The 17,182-nt window shown below is 51.6% G+C and overlaps 1 protein-coding gene across 1 annotated transcript in view; it reads left to right on the top strand.

The window, feature by feature from the left end:
- Positions 1-17,182, top strand: part of SART1 (spliceosome associated factor 1, recruiter of U4/U6.U5 tri-snRNP) — a 24,494-nt gene extending 7,312 nt beyond the window's left edge. The window contains exons 2-20 of the mRNA XM_061606101.1: positions 990-1,044; positions 1,546-1,601; positions 2,587-2,713; positions 3,995-4,100; positions 4,403-4,480; positions 6,310-6,409; positions 7,323-7,468; positions 9,485-9,691; positions 10,441-10,562; positions 10,893-11,056; positions 11,811-11,941; positions 12,121-12,291; positions 13,581-13,691; positions 13,891-13,978; positions 14,211-14,301; positions 15,181-15,316; positions 15,915-16,004; positions 16,289-16,410; positions 16,925-17,182. Coding sequence (XP_061462085.1) covers positions 990-1,044; positions 1,546-1,601; positions 2,587-2,713; positions 3,995-4,100; positions 4,403-4,480; positions 6,310-6,409; positions 7,323-7,468; positions 9,485-9,691; positions 10,441-10,562; positions 10,893-11,056; positions 11,811-11,941; positions 12,121-12,291; positions 13,581-13,691; positions 13,891-13,978; positions 14,211-14,301; positions 15,181-15,316; positions 15,915-16,004; positions 16,289-16,410; positions 16,925-16,943 — 2,120 coding nt within the window. The 3' untranslated portion in view covers positions 16,944-17,182. The remainder of the gene's footprint in view (positions 1-989; positions 1,045-1,545; positions 1,602-2,586; positions 2,714-3,994; positions 4,101-4,402; positions 4,481-6,309; positions 6,410-7,322; positions 7,469-9,484; positions 9,692-10,440; positions 10,563-10,892; positions 11,057-11,810; positions 11,942-12,120; positions 12,292-13,580; positions 13,692-13,890; positions 13,979-14,210; positions 14,302-15,180; positions 15,317-15,914; positions 16,005-16,288; positions 16,411-16,924) is intronic.

Here is a 17,182-nt window from a genome sequence, read left to right as displayed (position 1 = left end):
GTACGCTTGTAAAGAGTAAAGACCTACCTTTTTGCTTCAAGCCTGTGTCTTCAAATTTCTTCAAGGACCCCCAGTCCTAGATCCCCAAATTCCCTGTCATGTGTGCATGTGCTTGCTTGGGAAGAAGATGCTTTGAAATGAATTCTGAGGAAACAGGCAAGGACTATCTGGCTACAGTCCTAAGTGTGCTTCTTAGGGGAGTCTTGTCCCACTGAGTAGATTATTATAATATTTAATAATATTTTTGGATTACAAAATCCAAAATGGCAGCAGTAACATCTGAGGACCAGAGAGAGGACATTTTGGATCAACTCTGCCTCCTCACCTTCGTTACTCACCACTGCAACTTACGATTTAAGAAGATAAATGTTTGTATGCAAATATTCTTTTATTGTCAGCTGCGTTAGAGGCCTGTTTTCCAAGCAGAAAGTTGGAATATATACATATTTGAAATAAATAAATCTTCCATCTCCCTGTCGCTGTGACAGATAGATGAACCGCTGGCCTTTGTCTTTTTTTTAATAATGGAAATTCTTGCTGGTATGCCAGTCTATGTATTACTAGGAGGGACAGGGTTTATATTCATAGAACTTGTGTTAGGGTGAGTGTTACCGTACTTAATATTATGATAACATAATTGTAACATAATGTTAAGCTGGTCAATGGATTAAAGAGTTGGAGAGGCCGCTGAAGAACACACCTAGTTATTTATGCTGTGCGCTCTAATCCCAACTATGTTTTCTCCAAAGGCCCCTTCATTTCAGTGGGATTTATTCTAATTGAGCATATTTAAGATTGCACCCGTGCAGACACAGTCCTAAGTATGTGTATTCAGAGTCCCTGTAACCCACAGAGATCCCATCCTAAGTGCCTTTGGAAAAGATTAGGATCCACATGTGGTGGGTTGCAAGAACGCTGGCAGCTTGGGATAAAGCTTTTATTTTGGTTATGAACTAACCAAACGTCTTCCTGTCGTTATTCCCAAACAGCTGCCGGCCCAAAGTCCAGCGCAGGAGATGCTTCTCTCAGCATTGAGGAGACAAAGTGAGTGAGACAGAGCTTGGAGTCTTTCCGTATCTTTGCCTCCTGTAGATTGTTTAATTTTATTTGTTATTATAATGTTAGTTGTTATTTAATTTAATTTTTGTAAATTGTATTGCTTTTATTGTATTTTATAATGTATTATTATACCTGTGTTTATTTTTCCTTGTAAGCTGCCTTGAGGGCCTTTGGCTGAAAGGCGGGGTATAAATAAAATTTAATAATAATAAATAATAATAATAATAATAATGGTCATTTAAAGCAGGAGCCTGTGCACTCGGGACTCGATGAAATCACTCAAGAGTGCCTAACGTGGAGTAGGCAGGAAACTCTTTGGAGTTTTGTAACAAACCCTGAGAATCAGGAAAGTTGGTGCTTAGGTGGTTGAGCTCTGAGTAGCCTTGTGTCCCGTTGTGATGTGCTGAGTGGGGGTTGGTCTCTTTGCCATCACAGCCGGCACACCAGGTAACTGTGTGTGTGTGTTTTTCCCCTTCCTCTCAACAGCAAGCTCCGGGCCAAACTTGGGCTGAAGCCTCTGGAGATAAATACCATCAAAAAGGGTGAGTGAGTCAGACTTGTTTTCTGTGCCACTTGGCGTCATGACCTCAGAGACTAGCCCTTGGGGTTCCTCTGCCGCTACACCTTCCAGGATCCTCGCCTCCCTCCCTCCAGCTGTTCTAGGTTGACCTCTATGCTGGGCTGCAGCGAAAGCAAGAGGAAGCCTGGCCTGCTGGTAGCCAGTAGCCTACTCACTGTGACTCTGTTGGTTGCCCAGGCCATTGTGGGTAGTGAGGAGCTAAGCAGGGGTGTGGGGGGGGGGATGCTGTCCGTCCACCTGCCTTCAAGGCTGAGCCCCTAGCCTGCCTTTCCCAAAAGTAAAGCAAGATGAAAGCAAGAGATGGTTCTGGCTTCTGGGGCTAATCCTTGAGGTATCGACCGCTTTCTTCGCTGCTCTCTAGCTGGAGGACAGTTTGAGCCTGGAATGGGGAGGGGGAGCATGTCCCTGCTTGTTCTGCGGAACCTCGCTGCAGCTTTGAATGCCGCTGTGTCCTCTTGGATCGCCTAGCTGAGGTGGGGCTTGGAGGCTCCATTTTATGGTGGCTCGAGTCTTTCTGGCACGTCCTGAAGTGGCACAACTCACAGATCAAGTTGCCATCTCGATATAAAGGAGTTACTCAGTGTCTAGGGCTCAGAATGTGGGTATTGCTGCAAGTCCAGTGGGCTGTCGTAGTAAAGGGGTTCCTCATCCTCACCCAGTTCCCCATTTCTAAAATAACAGAAGCCTGAGCCCTCGGCCCTGGGGAGTTCTGTTGTGCCTAAGCCAGCAGTCTTCCTGGGTTGCCGTTTCACAGAAGGAGCTTCTGCAGTTGCCCAAGGAAGCAGCAGGGCTTCTCTCCTCCTTTGCCATTTTGCAGCCTGCGCTGTGTGTTGCTGCGATGACCCCAGGATGGGAGCGACCCTGCCTTGCTGCCTGCCCTTGCCTGTCCAGTCTAGTGTCCATCTCCCTCCCTACCAGCTGAGTCACTCGGTTTTCTCACCCTGCAGAATCAGGCAGCAAGGAGGACCCTGTGGCAGCCGAAGTCATCAACCCGATCGTGCTGAAGCAGCGAGAAGAGATCAGGGAGAAGCTCGCTGCTGCCAAGGAGAAGAGGCTCCTCAACCAGAAACTAGGGTGCGGTTTCCAGCTGCTCCATCTACACCAAGGGTGTCGCCATCATGGTGCCCTCCAGATGTTGCTGGATGCCAACTCCCATCAGCGATCAGGGAAGCTGGGAGATGTAGTCCAGCAAAATCTGGAGGGCACCATGTTGCCTGCCTCTGATTTACATGCTTGTCTTGTACTCCTGTCTAACTCTGCCCTCGGTTACTCTGGGGAAGAAAATCTCTGCTTTTGTTTTAAGTGTATCATTTCTGGCTCTGAGCTGCACTGGCTGGGTCTCCTACTCTGATCAGCTAGCGGATCAGATTTCCAACTTGGCTGACTCCCTACTCTGGTGCTTGGAAGTTTATTCATTTAAGCTGCCTTTCCAAGTTATTTTAGTTGTTTCATATACCTGTATCCCATTTTATCCGAACATTATTTAAATGCAGCTTACACGATAACAGCTTTAAGACAAATACAAAATAATTAACCATCCGTAGAGTTCCACTAATAAAGACACTGTGGCAGTCTCTTGAACAATCTGCACAGTAAGTATAGACTTTAAATATATAAAAATATAAAGATAAAAATCTTATGCTAATACAAAAGGTCAACAAGATGAGTATTTTACAGGCATGTAAAATCCCAAATATCAGCGAATGCTATGAACCATCAACTATGGATCACCATTAAAAAAAATAAATCTGTTCCAAGCTCATGCAGCTGACTGATGGCTTCTAATTCCTTAGGAAAAGTTCTTTATCGGCCTCCCGCTTAAATCAATAACAACATACTAGCGCTCCTGCAATGTTGTTTAATAGGGGCAATTCTTCAAGCTTGCTGTGTGATTCTTTAGAATAAATTGCTTCTCACTACTAACCATGGTTCTTGTTGCTGACAGAACTCTTTCCTTGGGGTTGTGGAGTGAGGAATGATTTTCAGATAGCTTATATGTTATACAAAAGCACAGTTGGTAAAAAGAATCAAGGTCTGTGCCTGGCACAATTGAAAGTTGGATGGATTTTCAGTCTATTCTGTTTGTGAAGTCAAATAGCTCACTTAGCTCATTTCTAGTCTTAGCTCATTTCTGATTTTCATATAATCTCTCTGCCTCTGACACACACTCACACATACACACAGACTTTTATTAAAGCTGCCTTCCTCCAAGTGTTCTACTACAGTTGTGTCCTGTCTTTAATGCAAAATTGCTCTTCCATTCAGACCTTTGGGGGCCTGGTGACACCGCTGGAGTGATCATCTTGGCACTTTGAGCAGGGTTTCTTATAGCCACCTCTGGTTTTGTGCCCACAGGAAGATCAAGTCACTTGGCGAAGATGACCCCTGGCTGGATGACACGGCTGCCTGGATTGAGAGAAGCCGGAAGTTGCAGCTGGAGAAGGAGATGGCTGAGAAGAGGGTTGGTGTTGGTGTTAACGTACCAGGTTGAGAGCTGGCTGCCCCTTTACAGGGGACTCTGCTGGCTTTTGTACCATCCACTGTCTGCAATTGTTTACAGAATTTGGAGGGCAGTGCCTATTCGCCATGGTGGGGAGAGGCCACCTGTCCCTCTGTCCTTGAAGCGAGCGACGGCCCTCCATGCCTGTACTCTGCCCCAACCGTTGGGCACGTATTTCCCCTCCTTCCCCATCTCTCTTTCCTGTCGACATGTCCTGTGTAGAGCTGTGCCTCACGTTTGTATCCTTTCATCCCCTGCATCAGGCCAAGCTCTTGGAAGAGATGGACCAGGAGTTTGGCATCAGCAGCCTTGTGGAGGAGGAATTTGGGCAAAAGAAGAAGGTGAGGACAGCAGAAGGCATCGTGCCGTCCCATTTGCCGCTGCCTTTCTCTTGACGCAGAGACTTGCATGCTGAAGTCCAATTGAACCTCTCTGCGTGGGGTCTTAACAACCAAGCAGGGACTACAGTTAGCAGCCAAAGATTGTCCTTGCTGGCTTTGCCTTGCTTAGGCATCTGTTCCATTTGCAGCCAGCCAAGGTGGGACCCCTATGGATGGTATCCCACCAAGTCTTAGTCAACCCATTGAAATCAGTGAGTTTAAATTAGTCCTGGTCATTGGATTCAATGGGTGTACTCGGATTAGGACTTAGCTGGATGCAGCCCTCTGATTCCAGGGAGCAGACTGCAGGAAGATGTCAGTGGAAGGGAAGAACATGGTAGTTGGAAGCAGTTGAAATGGGGGAAACACCAAAGCAGTTTATACAGTACATCTATTCAAATTAGGGTTGCCAGGTTCAATCCCTGAGACTGATCCTGTATAAGAACATAAGAAGAGCCTGCTGGATCAGGCCAGTGGCCCATCTAGTCCAGCATCCTGTTCTCACAGAGGCCAACCAGGTGCCTGGGGGAAGCCTGCAAGCAGACTTTAGGAGAAGAGAAAGTCAGCCAAGTGCAGGTGTTCTTGCAACGCAGTAATGGGAAAAACCACAAGGTGGAATTCTCCCTTCCCCCTGCACAACTTTTAAAGATACAGAAGACCTCGTGGAGGCTGGGCCTGGCAATGAAGAGGTCTTCTGTATCTTTAAAAATTGTGGAGGGGGGAGGGAGAATTCCACCTTGTGGTTTTTTCCATTACAGGGTTGCAAGAACCCCTGCACTTGGCTGACTTTCTCTTCTCCTAAAGATACAGATCAGTCTCAGGCCCTGAACCTGGCAACCCTAATTCAAATTCAGGAAACACCAAAGTTTTCTCTCCATAAAGCAAGTTATCCAGGAAACACTTTCCAAAAGGGGTGGAATTCTTGATGTGTATTATCATTTCACTTATCCTTCAACTGGTAAATATCTAAGTAATGTGATTTAATCAATTTACTTGAGTAATAGAAGGTTCATTCCCCAAGGAAGAGAGTGCAAGTGCTTTTGGGGCTTGGAACAGCTGTGCCAGGGAACCGCCAGGGTGATCGGGGTGGTGGTAGTGGTGATAGTGGTTGGGTATGCCTAGCAGGGAAGCAGATTTGCTGATATTGTTGGGAGGTAGGTGGGAAGAGAGATTGATTCAATACCCTCCCACCCCACGTCTGACATTTCCACTTCTGTGGAAAAGGGCAGTTGGACAACTCAGCAGTGCAAGAAGATCAGCTTTGGCACGTTTTGTATGAGGTCCATTCAGAGATGGGAGTGTTTGTTCGTTTACTCTCCCTCTCTCTCTCTCTCTCATGTTGCTAACAAATCCCAGGGTCTGATCTGAACACACAGCAACTTTGCCCAGCCAGAGCAGTCCGCAGGTTTTCCAGTCTTGAATGGATAACCATTTTGCCCGGCATCTGAGCAGTTCTGGTGCTGAGTCATTGCTCCAGACTTTTAAAACTTACCCACAGTGTTGGCACTGCGTTTTACATATGTCCTGAGCAGAGCTTGGAAAAGTTCCTTTTTTGAACTGCAACTCCCATCAGCCCCAGCCAGCATGGCCACTGGAGTGGGCTGATGGGCACTGTAGTTCAAAAAAGGAACTTTTCCAAGCTCTGGTCCTGAGCCCCATGAGCAAGTGCATTAGACAGGGCGATGCTCCAGGAATGTTTTCTGACTCCCTCCCAAAAAGGAGCATGAACTGGGGACGTGGCAGATCTCTGGGCTGCTCTAATCCCTGCTTTGTAACTTTGTTCCCTCCAGGTGAGCTATAGCTCGCGAGACTTGAAGGGCCTGACAGTGGAACACACCATTGATTCCTTCCAGGAAGGAGAGACAGTCATCCTAACGCTCAAAGACAAAGGTGGGGACTGAGTTTGTGCTGTGCTCTTAGATGGCCCCCTGGCCTTCCTCGCCTTCCTCCTGAGGTTGCCAGCATCCAGGTCCCAGCTACAATGTTATACTGCGCAAAGATGGCAGGAGTAGATCGATGTTTTTGGCCAAAGAGCCACCACATTGACTGTCGGCTGCCTCTCCAAGGACTGCGTGCCAGCGGTGGATGTGGCCTGCGTATGCATGCGCTCGACACACGCAGCACACGTTCGCTAAACATGCAGGCACACGATCCTTCCTCCCTCCCCCACTCACATATGCATAGTCCCACACCCATATATGCAGACATGCTGCCAGGGCTGTGGAGTCGGTATGTCAAGCCTTCAACTCCGACTCCTCTATTTTTCTACTGTCCGACTCCTTCATAAATGGCAAATGTATATTAATGTATTAATATTAATAAATTAATATTAAAATATTAATTTTATTTTGAAGTCGGAGTCAGTACATTTCTACAGACTCCGACTCCACCCAAAATTGCTTCTGACTCCACAGCCCTGCATGCCACCCCAGTGCCGGTGTGGTTACAAAGGCTGCCTTTTTACATTTAAAGTGCTGGCAGAGTTCCCATCTCCAATTTCCATGCTGTGATGCTCAGTGCTGAGATCAGAGGTAAAAGGTCCCTCTCTATTTCTAAAGAGCAGGTCGAGGGATTTTATCTCTTGATCTCGTTGCTATGTTCAGGATATAAAGCACTCTGTCTGCTCTCTTCACTCTCTAAAGAGCAGCTGGAGGGATCTTTTGTCTCCTGATCAAAGTGGCCTCAGGCCACTCCCCACAGCTTGCCAAACCGCATGTGGGCCACGCAGTAGCCACCCCTGCTTAATGCCGAGAGTCGTATTGCGAAGTTCCTGGCCTCAGGCTGACAGTTGGCATCCCTTTAGGAGTTCTGGAGGAGAAGGGCGGCGATGTCCTGGTGAACGTCAACATAGTGGATAAGGAGAAGGCCCAGAAGAACGTGGAACTGCGCAAGAAGAAGCCTGAATACAAGCCCTACGAGGAAGAGGAGAGCGTGGACGACCTGGTGATCGTGAGGGAGCTTCCTAGTTTTGCTTTTCCTGGGAAGTCCGTGTGGAATAGACAGTATTGGGTAGAATTAAAATGCTGCACGGTGTGGCGGAAGTGGATGGAGCTGCCCCTTGAGCAACTGCCCTAGGCCCTGCCAGCTTCCAACACAGCTGTGAGAGGAGTTGGGAGTCCAAAGTAGCCAGAGGGCACCAGGTTGGCAAAGGCTGGGGCACAGAGATATGTCCCCTGTCCCGCTATAGAAGTCTGGGTCACCCAGGGAAATTGATGGGACAGTCAATTCAGGAATAGGATGATCGCTGTGGGGAAGGGCTGCAGCTCAGTGGGAGAGCACCTCCTTTCCTTGCAGAAGCGGTTCCAGCCCAGTCCCTGCTATGCCTAGTGAGAAGGCTCAAATAACTTCTCTGTGCTGGTATGCCGCTGAACGCCAGTTGCTTCAGGCAGCTGTTGGGGACGTCCGTTGCCTTCTGACTGGGCCTGGGGGCTTCCAGAAGGTGCATGGCTGGCTGACCCCACAGTTGGAGGCAGTATACCTCTGAGTACCAGTTGCTGGGAGTCGCAAGTGGGGAGCAGGCTGCAGCTTGTGGGGCGTCCCTTGGGCGTCTGGTTGGCCACTGTGGAAACAGGCTGCCGGCCTAGATGGACTCGCCTTGGCCTGATCCAGCTGAGCTCTTTTTACGTCTCGCCCCCTCCTCCGGGGATGCCAGCTCCTCAGAGAGGGTGGCCACGGCAGCCGTGAATGCTTCATGCATTCCTCCACTTACCAGCCAGAGATTTCCAGTTGGGTTTTGGTTTTGGCTGAAGGGAAAGGGTGAAGGGCCACAATGTCTTTTGCACCAAAGGCAGGTTGGACGTGCATGCCTGGCCCAGAATTCTGCAGCAGCCAGTAGAGCAGGCACAGTGAACTTGTGCTTGTTGGACTCCAGCTCCCATCAACCCCAGGCCGCATGGCTGGAAGGTTGCACGTTCCCCATTCCTGCAGTACAGGCTGGCAGTTTCTGAACAGGAGTCTCCCTTCTGCTCAGAGAAGGGTTGTAGTTCAGCGGCAGAGCAGAAGGTCCCAGGTTCAGTCCTCAGAATCTCCAGGCTGGGGGTGTCCTCTGCCTGAGCCCCTGGGGAGCTGCCACCAGTCCTGTAGACAATTCTGTTGTGGACCAGTGGTCTGACTTGATATCAGGCAGCTTCCGAGGTTCTGGGTGGGATAACTTCTGGAATGACGTAGAGTGGTGCTGTAGGACAGCCTTTTCCCTTCCCACTGAGTGCCCACAGCCAGCATCCATGCATTGGGATTAAAGGGCAGGGCTTACGTACTGGAGAGTGTGGCTTGCAGGCAGTCCTGATAGAGCAGGGGTGGGGAGCCGTTTTGGCTCCACAGGCCAGATCCTTATCAGGATAGTTGCCTGGCAGGCCAAATTTGACAGGTGTGACATCAGGCGATGTGGTGCTTTGAAGTCCCAAGGTTGGAACTCTGGGACTTCAGCTGCAGCCAAACTGAGCAGGTTTGGGGGCATGAGAGAATTCCCTGCAGGGCGCTCACTCGTACACCTGAATTGAGCAGGATTGACTCCTCTGCTTATCATCTGATTTATGGGAGCGCAATCCTGCTTTGAGCATAGCTTCAGGAGCTTCTGGCAACCAGCTGGTTGTCGGAAGCTTTGGACGTTTGTGCAAGGGGGCTTTACAGGAGCTGCCAACTGGCAGCAGGGCCAAGCCATTCCTTTACCTGCCCCACACCTGGATTCATATATGACTTCAGGTGTAGGATGGGCGAATATGGCTTCCACAAAAGAGCATGACAGGCTGAATGGGCAAGTCTGCTGGGCTGAGGCCAGCCCACAGGCCAGAGGTTCCCCACCCTGTGTCAAAGGGTGGGTGGGTGGTGCTGCTTTCAAGCCCGCTTGCTTGCAGCGTCCAGCCACCAGCAACCGTTGGAGGCGCGACCATCCTTATTCCAGGCCTGCAAGGCTCCCTTCTCCACCCCTCCTCTGCTCCAAGCCGGGTCTCTGTCTCCTCTCTCCAGTACAAGCACAAGAGCGTCCTGTCCAAGTATGACGAAGAGATTGACGGGGAGAAGAAGAAATCCTTCCAGCTGGACTCGGTGGGGATGGCCGACGGGTCTTGGGAGCGGGAGCTGCAGCAGATCCGGGACAGCCTGCACGACCGGGCTCAGACCCTGGACGTGCCCAGCCTCCGCCTGGCCTCCGAGTACTTCACTCCGGAGGAGATGGTGAGGCGCCGGTAGTCCTTCTCTAGGGTGTGTGGGTGCCGGGGGGGGGGGGGGAGAGTCGGCTTCGGTATCTTCAGTGCTTCTCCACCTCCTTGAAGGTTCTGCCCACAACGCCTCGTCCTAAGAACGGAGGCTGTGCCTGGTCTGGAGGGGAGGGCAGGCAGCCTGGACCCCAGAAGGGTCCCAGTTCAGTCCCAGCGGCATCTCCAGGTGGGGCTAGATATGTTGCCTGCCCAAAACCCTGGAGAGCCCCTGCCAGTCAGTGTAGGCAATACTGAGCTAGATGGTCCAAGAGTCTGACTCAGTATTATTTATTTGTTATTATTTATTAATTTCATTGATACCCCGCCTTTCTTTTCATGCTAGAAACTCAAGGCGGCTTACATATGGTTCCCAGGCAGTCTCCCATCCAGGCACTGACCAGACCTGACCCTGCCTAGCTTCAGCAGGGAGCTGGCCTTGTGTGCCTTCAGACCATAGCCTGGAACCAGTACAAGGCAGCTTCCTAGGGGAAAGGTTTCTGTTGTGAGAGGAGCAAGGAAAGGTCTGGACAGGCAGTCAGCAGCAGCCCAGGGGAGGGAGGGAGGAGGAGAGAGAGAGAGATGCCTCGGTGGTGGAAAGGGGTCCTTGACAGAGGCTCCTTCCCTCAGCTCTGGCCTTTGCAGTGGGAGTGTCTTGGGGTGGGGTTAGGCCCATGGTCCTTGCGCAGGTCTCAGCCTGCCTTTTGACGTTCCCACTCTTCACCACAGAATGTCACTTTCAAGAAGACGAAGCGACGCGTGAAGAAGATCCGCAAGAAGGAGAAGCCCGTGAAGGCAGCCGACCTCCTGCCGCTGTGCAGCAAGGCCAGCGAGAGGGACTTTGGCTCCAGGTAGCAGGGCAGGAGCTGGGCTGGGAAGGTGCCGGCAGGGTTTTCTATGGCTCGGGAGTGCCGCTTCGTGCCTCAGTTGTCTTCCTTTTCCTGAAGTTTGTTTTGCTTCTCCATTCTCCACCCAGATGTGTGGGGCTGCTGGAGGGGGAAACCGTTGTCTTCCGCCCTGCCTGGCAGGTGTTGACCTGGGGTGTGGAGGGGAGAGAAGCCTCTCTCCTGTGGGGTCACCCTTCTAGTCTCCTAGCTAGGTCCGGTGTGCCGCAGCCTGCAATGGGATCACCTCTGGAGCGGAGAGAGGATCTCTTCTGGCTGAGCTTGCTGTCTCTCTAGGGCCCGTGGTCGGGGGAGGAGGAGGGCTGCTGTGGAGGAGGAGGAAGGAGAGGAGGATGAGGTTGGCGAGAGGTCCACGGAGGGCGCCTGGAACGGAGCATCGGAGCGGCTGCCTCAGTCAGACGACATCCGGGTGGAGAGGATGGAGATCAGTACTGACGATGGTGGGTCTGCTTGGCCTGCTTGGCCGGGGTGTCTGTCCGTGAGCGAGTGTGTGGCCTGTCTGCGTTGGGGGCATCCTTGAAAGGAAAGCGGGCAAAGGGGGTCTGTGGATTTCATTTATTTTGGGAAAAACCATAATTAGAAAAGATCTCTAAGGAGTGTACATAGACTAGAGTGTGTGGGCTGATCTACACCACGGGGGTGGAACCTGCTTAAATGTCACCTTTGGACAGGGGGCTGGCTTCTGCACACAACACCTGCACACCCCTCCCCATTCTCCATCTAGGCAAGCAAGAGGCATTACCGGATTTCAGGGACACACCCCACCCAGGCAGAACCACTCAAGGGGGGTGCCGAGCACGACCAGTGAGGGGTATCACCTGGGGACAGTCCCGAGGGCCAGACGGAGAGGTCTGGAGGGCCATGTTTGGTCCTGAGAATCCCTGGCCGTGTCCCATGCCATAAACTGGAACACTGGCCTTACTATGGCCTTCCCCAGCCTTGCACCTTCCAGATGTTTAGGACTAGCAGGTCCCATCAGCCCCAGTCAGTGCAGATGCACTGCCAGGAATTGGTAGTCCAAGGCATCTGGTGGGTGCAGGGTTGGAGAAGGCTGACCAAGTCACTTGGGGGTGAGGATGAAAGACCGTGACCCACTGGGGAAAGGGAGGCAAGTCTGTCAGGGAAAGCCAGGGTGAATATCTGTCAAAATAAGACGCCTCTTTTTTTTTTCCCCTCTCCCCCCCCTCCTGGTAGAGGATACTCAGGTGGGCCCCAATTCTCCCACTGCTGTGGAGGAGGAGGAGGCTGAGCTGGAGCTGCAGAAACAGCTGGAGAAGGGGCGCAAGTTGAGGCAGATCCAGCAGCTGAAGGACAGTGGGGAGAAGGTGAGGCCTGCTCGGTCCAAGCAACATGAAGGTGAAGAAGCAGGGCTGTCCGTGGCATCTTGAGGGCACATGCTGCTGCCCCTCTGCTGGGCCGGGGCAGCTCCTGTGGACTTCCCCTGGAGACCGTTTGACCCCAGCCGCCTTGCTGTGTTGCTGACCTCGCTGCCCGCCACTTTCAGGTTATAGAAATAGTCAAGAAGCTGGAGACCGGCCGGAGCCAGGACGACGACGACGAGCTGGAGAGGAAGGGCGCCATCGTCTTCAACGCCACCTCCGAATTCTGCCGCACGCTGGGCGAGATCCCCACCTATGGGCTGGCTGGCAACCGCGAGGACCAAGAAGAGCTCATGGTCAGCTCCTAAGCGGCACTAGCCCTGGGCTGATGCGTGAAATCTTCAGGGAGACAAGTGGATCTGCCCGCCTGCCCCCATATAGTGCTTCTGGGAGCCGCTGTCTAATGTAACCAAGAAGGCTCTTTGCATGAGGCACAGTTAATTTGTGGAACTCCCTGCCACAAGACATAGTAATGGCCACAGGTTTAGATGGCTTTAAAGGAGGGCCAGGCAGATTCATGGAAGAGGGAGGAGATGACTTCCCAGACAGCTAAATGGGACCTCCATGTGAAGTAGCAGACTTCTTCTGAATGCCAGTCCAAACAGTGGGGGAGGCGGCCACCTTCCCTTTTTCCCTCCTTGTGCACTTCCCAGAACTGTCTGGCTGACTGCTGTGGGAAACGGATGTGGGAGTGGACAGACCCACCTGGGGAGGGAAGGGGGTTTCTTACTGATCCTCCAGAGCTTTGTGAACTTTGCTGGTTTTTGTCTTTTTTTACAGTATTGGGAGAAAAAGTTCTTCATCCTTTTTGCATTTTATTTCAGTGCATCCTTGTCAAGCAATGAGATTCAATTTTTAGGCAACAATCTGTGGGTGGGATCTTCTTCTTTTGTCCAGCCAAGAGTAGAATATCTGTGGACATGACAAACTTGGGTCCATTCATTTCAACAGGTCTACTTCGAGTATGACTTAGCTGGAACCCACCCTGTGGCTTTTTCTCACCACCCCCGTTTAATTTCCCCACTTCGTCCCTCCCTTCCCTCCAGTCCTAACAAGCCTTTTAGAAACATGCCGCTGCTTGTAATTGAAAAGCGGAGGGCCTTCTGGGGGATGTGTGTTCTTATGGACCCGCAGCAGCAGTGGCCCAAGAGCCTTGGGCGTTGATGGCAGGAAGCTGGGGGGGGGGGTGCAAGCCGGAGAGGTCCCACAGGCAAGCTGGAGGGAAGCTGCGTTGTGTTGAGGCCTCACGGCAGCCTGAACAGCGGTACCTTCGCACACAGCCCTCCCAGGAGGCACTGCAGATGCCTTTGGTTGGGGGGCGGCAGAGATGGGCCTGTGGTTGTGGGGCTGGCCCCATGCAAGGGAGTGGCATAACATAAACTGCCTTATTGTGAGTCTTGCCACTGGTGCATCTAGCGCAGTATTGTCTGTCTGTGCTGACTGCCAGTGGAGCTCCGGGGTGTCAGGCAGCCCTCCCTCGAAAGGCCAGAGATGGAACGCGGAACCTGCCCGCCAAGCAGGTGCTCTTCCCCCGGCTGTTAACACGCCGCCTCCTCCTCCTCCTGCCCTCTTCCCCCGCTCTCAGGACTTTGAGCGAGACGACGAGAGGTCAGCAAATGGGGGCTCGGACTCGGACGGCGATGAGAACATCGGCTGGAGCACCGTCAACCTGGACGAGGAGAAACAGGAGCAGGATGTGAGTTTGCCTTCTCACGTAAGGGGGCCGCGGCGGAGGGGGCGGCTGCTGGCGCTCGGGTATCCCTCGGCAGCCACCGTGGGACGAGTGTTTCCTTTGACATTTGGCCAGCAGCAGCAATGGGTCAGGACAAGCTGTGCACTGAACCTCCTCTCTCTCTCTCTGTCTCTCGCTCTTCTTCCCACCACTCTGTGTGCAGTTCTCTGCTTCCTCCACCACCATCTTGGATGAGGAGCCCATTGTGAACCGGGGCTTGGCAGCCGCCCTTATGCTATGCCAGAACAAAGGTAAGGTGGGCAGGGGCGCTGGTTGCTTTGCTGCAAGTGGGTCAGAGCCTGCCTTCCACCCGCAGACCTGTGTGCAGAACAGCCTTCCTCCTGTGAGGAGGAGGAGGCACCGCTTGTGTTTCGAGCTGCTGGGGCGGCCAGTACTCCGAGTGCTGCTTAGGTAAAATGTTGGAAGGGTGCTCTTTCAGTCTCCCTCTCTCCTCCTCCTCCTCCTCCTCCTCCTCCTCACCAGGCTTGCTGGAGACCACCGTGCAGAAGGTGGCAAGAGTGAAAGCACCCAACAAGTCACTGCCGTCAGCTGTCTACTGCATCGAGGACAAAATGTGAGTGGCCCGTTGGGCAGAGAAGGAAGTGCCAGCCTCTCATGTGCCAAGCGTGGCAGGCAGATACTTCAAAGTGCCGACATTTGGCATCCCTGGAACCAGGGAGGCCTTTTGCCTAGATCCTGGGTCTGTTCTGTCACCTCTGCTTTAGCAGCAGTTCTCCAGGGTCTCTGGTGCAGAGATCCCCTGTTAAAGCTACAGATTGGACCTGGAACTCTTTGCAGAGCAATTGTGTGCTCTGCCACTTGGCTATGGCCCCAGGACTCTCCTCACCTATCAGAGGCTTTGGGAAGGGAGAAAGCACATGAGCACATGCCACTGGCAGAGCTGTTAACTAAAGAGAGGCTGCACCATGCTGTCCTGGTATTGGTAAAATCTTATGCTGAATTTGTTTATCACTATATTATAAATCCTGCTGTGATTTAACACTAGTGGTGTAATTGATTGACTGGCTGCTGTGGAGCCATCATTTTGTGCTGTAATTTATATGTTAAATAGGGGCCTTCTCAATGGAGCTCTTCCTGTAGAAATTAGGCTGGTTCCATCTCTTGTATTTTGTTTTAAAAAAGCTTGTAAACCCTTTAAGCAGTTTGTTCACTGTCTTTTAATGGGGGGGATCATAGATAGGGGTGACTTGCGGGATTTGAGTGGCATTTGTGATAGTTTTATGCTAGTTTTATTTGGTAAAGTGTTGTGGTTACATGTTTTGATTTAATGTATTTGTAAGCTGCTTTGAGGTTTTTGCCTTTTTTTGCTCAATACAGAGCAATTTTAAATTAATAAATGAATGAAGTCTGGCTAAAGCGATAGGCTTGAGCGCTCTGAAATGCCAGGCTGGCCAGGTGAGGTGAAGGTCCCTGTGTTCCTTCTTCCCCACAGGGCCATCGACGACAAATACAGTCGGCGCGAAGAGTATCGGGGCTTCACTCAGGACTTCAAGGAGAAGGACAGTTACAAGCCGGATGTAAAAATAGAATATGTGGACGAGACAGGCCGCAAACTCACGCCCAAGGAGGTACTAGGCAGGGCCACTAGCCCTGTTCCCAAATACTGGGTGGTTTTAAGGGTGCACTTCTGTCCCAGATGGGAGTGGCGGGTTCTTTCCAGAGCAGTTGCCAGATCAGTTTCTCTAGATACAAATAAGCCAGTCAGATTTGAACATTTTGTTAAGAAAAGAAGCATACTTTATCTGATTTGAAGGTGATTCGCGCATCTGTTGCAGCTCTTAGAGGCATTCCTTTTCTAAGACAGAGTTTGCCATCTGTAGTTTTTCTAAGTCCCTTTTTTGAAAATGGTGAGACTTAATGAAATTAAACTCAGGGGGCCCTTCTTAGTTAGGCCAAAAATAATCTAAGCCGGCCTTTGCTAATCAGGTGCCCTGCAGATGTTTTGGCTACAACTCCCATCAGCCGGGCCGCGCTGGCTGGGCTGACGAGGTTTTGTAACGCTAACCAAGCAGTGCTGTCTGGCTGGGGCGGCTCCGTCTCACTCCGAGTTGACTACAAGGCTGGCTGGGCCCCGGTTCTCAGCCTTGGTCTGCAGGGCAGCCGACCATGCAGACTTTTTCCGGCTTCCGAGCTCTTCACTGCCCTTGTGTGTTGTGTTTGCCCCAGGCCTTCCGGCAGCTTTCCCACCGCTTCCATGGCAAAGGCTCTGGCAAGATGAAGACGGAGCGACGCATGAAGAAGCTAGACGAAGAGGCGGTGAGTGAAGGAAGGGGGAAGCAGGCACTGGCTGGTTCCAGTTGCGTGGAAGATTGGGGAGCATTCCTGGGGCTAGCCTTCCCCACTGGAATACCCCTCAGATGACTGGTTTCCTGGGGGCAGCTAAGTGCCTCTTGGTGCCCTTTTTGCTAAGCTGTGGGCCATTGAAATTCACCTCTTTATTTAATGGTGGGACATTAACTAGGGTGAGGAATTGTGGCAGGAGCATGGATTGGAGGGGGGGGGGAAGTGGCACTGACTGGATCTGTCTTCTCTTCCTCCAGCTCTTGAAGAAGATGAGCTCCAGTGACACCCCGCTGGGAACGGTGGCTTTGCTGCAGGAGAAGCAGAAGGCCCAGAAGACTCCTTACATCGTGCTTAGTGGCAGCGGGAAGAGCATGAACGCGTAAGGACTCTGCAGGGGTGGGGGGCATCTTGGGGCCTGGGCAGGCAGCCAGAGCGTGGCCAGCTGACGGCAAGGGAGGTGGCCAGCTGCCTGTCCTGTCTGTTTTAATACCCTCAAGCAGCGAGTCCTGACAAGATTTTGCTGCTTCAGAACAGATTACATCTGTGCAGGGTGGGGGAATACGTGGGAAAAGTACTGAATGCTCAGAGTGCTGTTATGTTCTTGGCAATCTGTACAGCCTTGTGAGGCAGATGGGAACGCTTACCTCCGTGTTCCAAGTGTGGGCTCTAGGTTGAGCTTTGCTCGTATGAGAGAGTTGAATGGCTGAGGTTTGAACCAGATGGATTCTGGCTTTGTACCTCATGTTCTCTCAGCCGTTCCACTTAGCCGCATTCCTCTAGAAGCGGGAAAAGGGCCCTTTATCCACTCACTGGTAAGGATTGGGCAGATGCTCTCTCTCAGTATGGAGTCCAGGCTTTTGCTAATTTTATGTTCTTTCTCTCTCCTCCCACAGAAACACCATCACCAAGTGAAGGCCTTTGTTTTCCAGGGTGGAGGGAAATGTTTGCTCAGGGTTCTGTGGAGTTGTCCTGTGGCAGGGGCCCCACGCCTGTTGCTCCTCACAGGAACCGTGTTCATTCACCACGTTCCCTCGCCACTTTCAAAGATGCGGAGGATCTGTATAGATAGTTGTGGAGCTGAGTTTTTAGCGCCATTTTTTTGTATCTATATGTGAAACCAAATAGCTTGAGTAAAGGTAGCTGCTTCCTCA

The sequence above is a fragment of the Rhineura floridana genome, chromosome 22 (genome assembly GCF_030035675.1).
Source record: "Rhineura floridana isolate rRhiFlo1 chromosome 22, rRhiFlo1.hap2, whole genome shotgun sequence".
Lineage (NCBI taxonomy): Eukaryota > Metazoa > Chordata > Lepidosauria > Squamata > Rhineuridae > Rhineura > Rhineura floridana.
The sequence above is the reverse complement of the archived record's forward strand: the minus strand, read 5'-3'. Positions and strand labels throughout refer to the sequence as shown.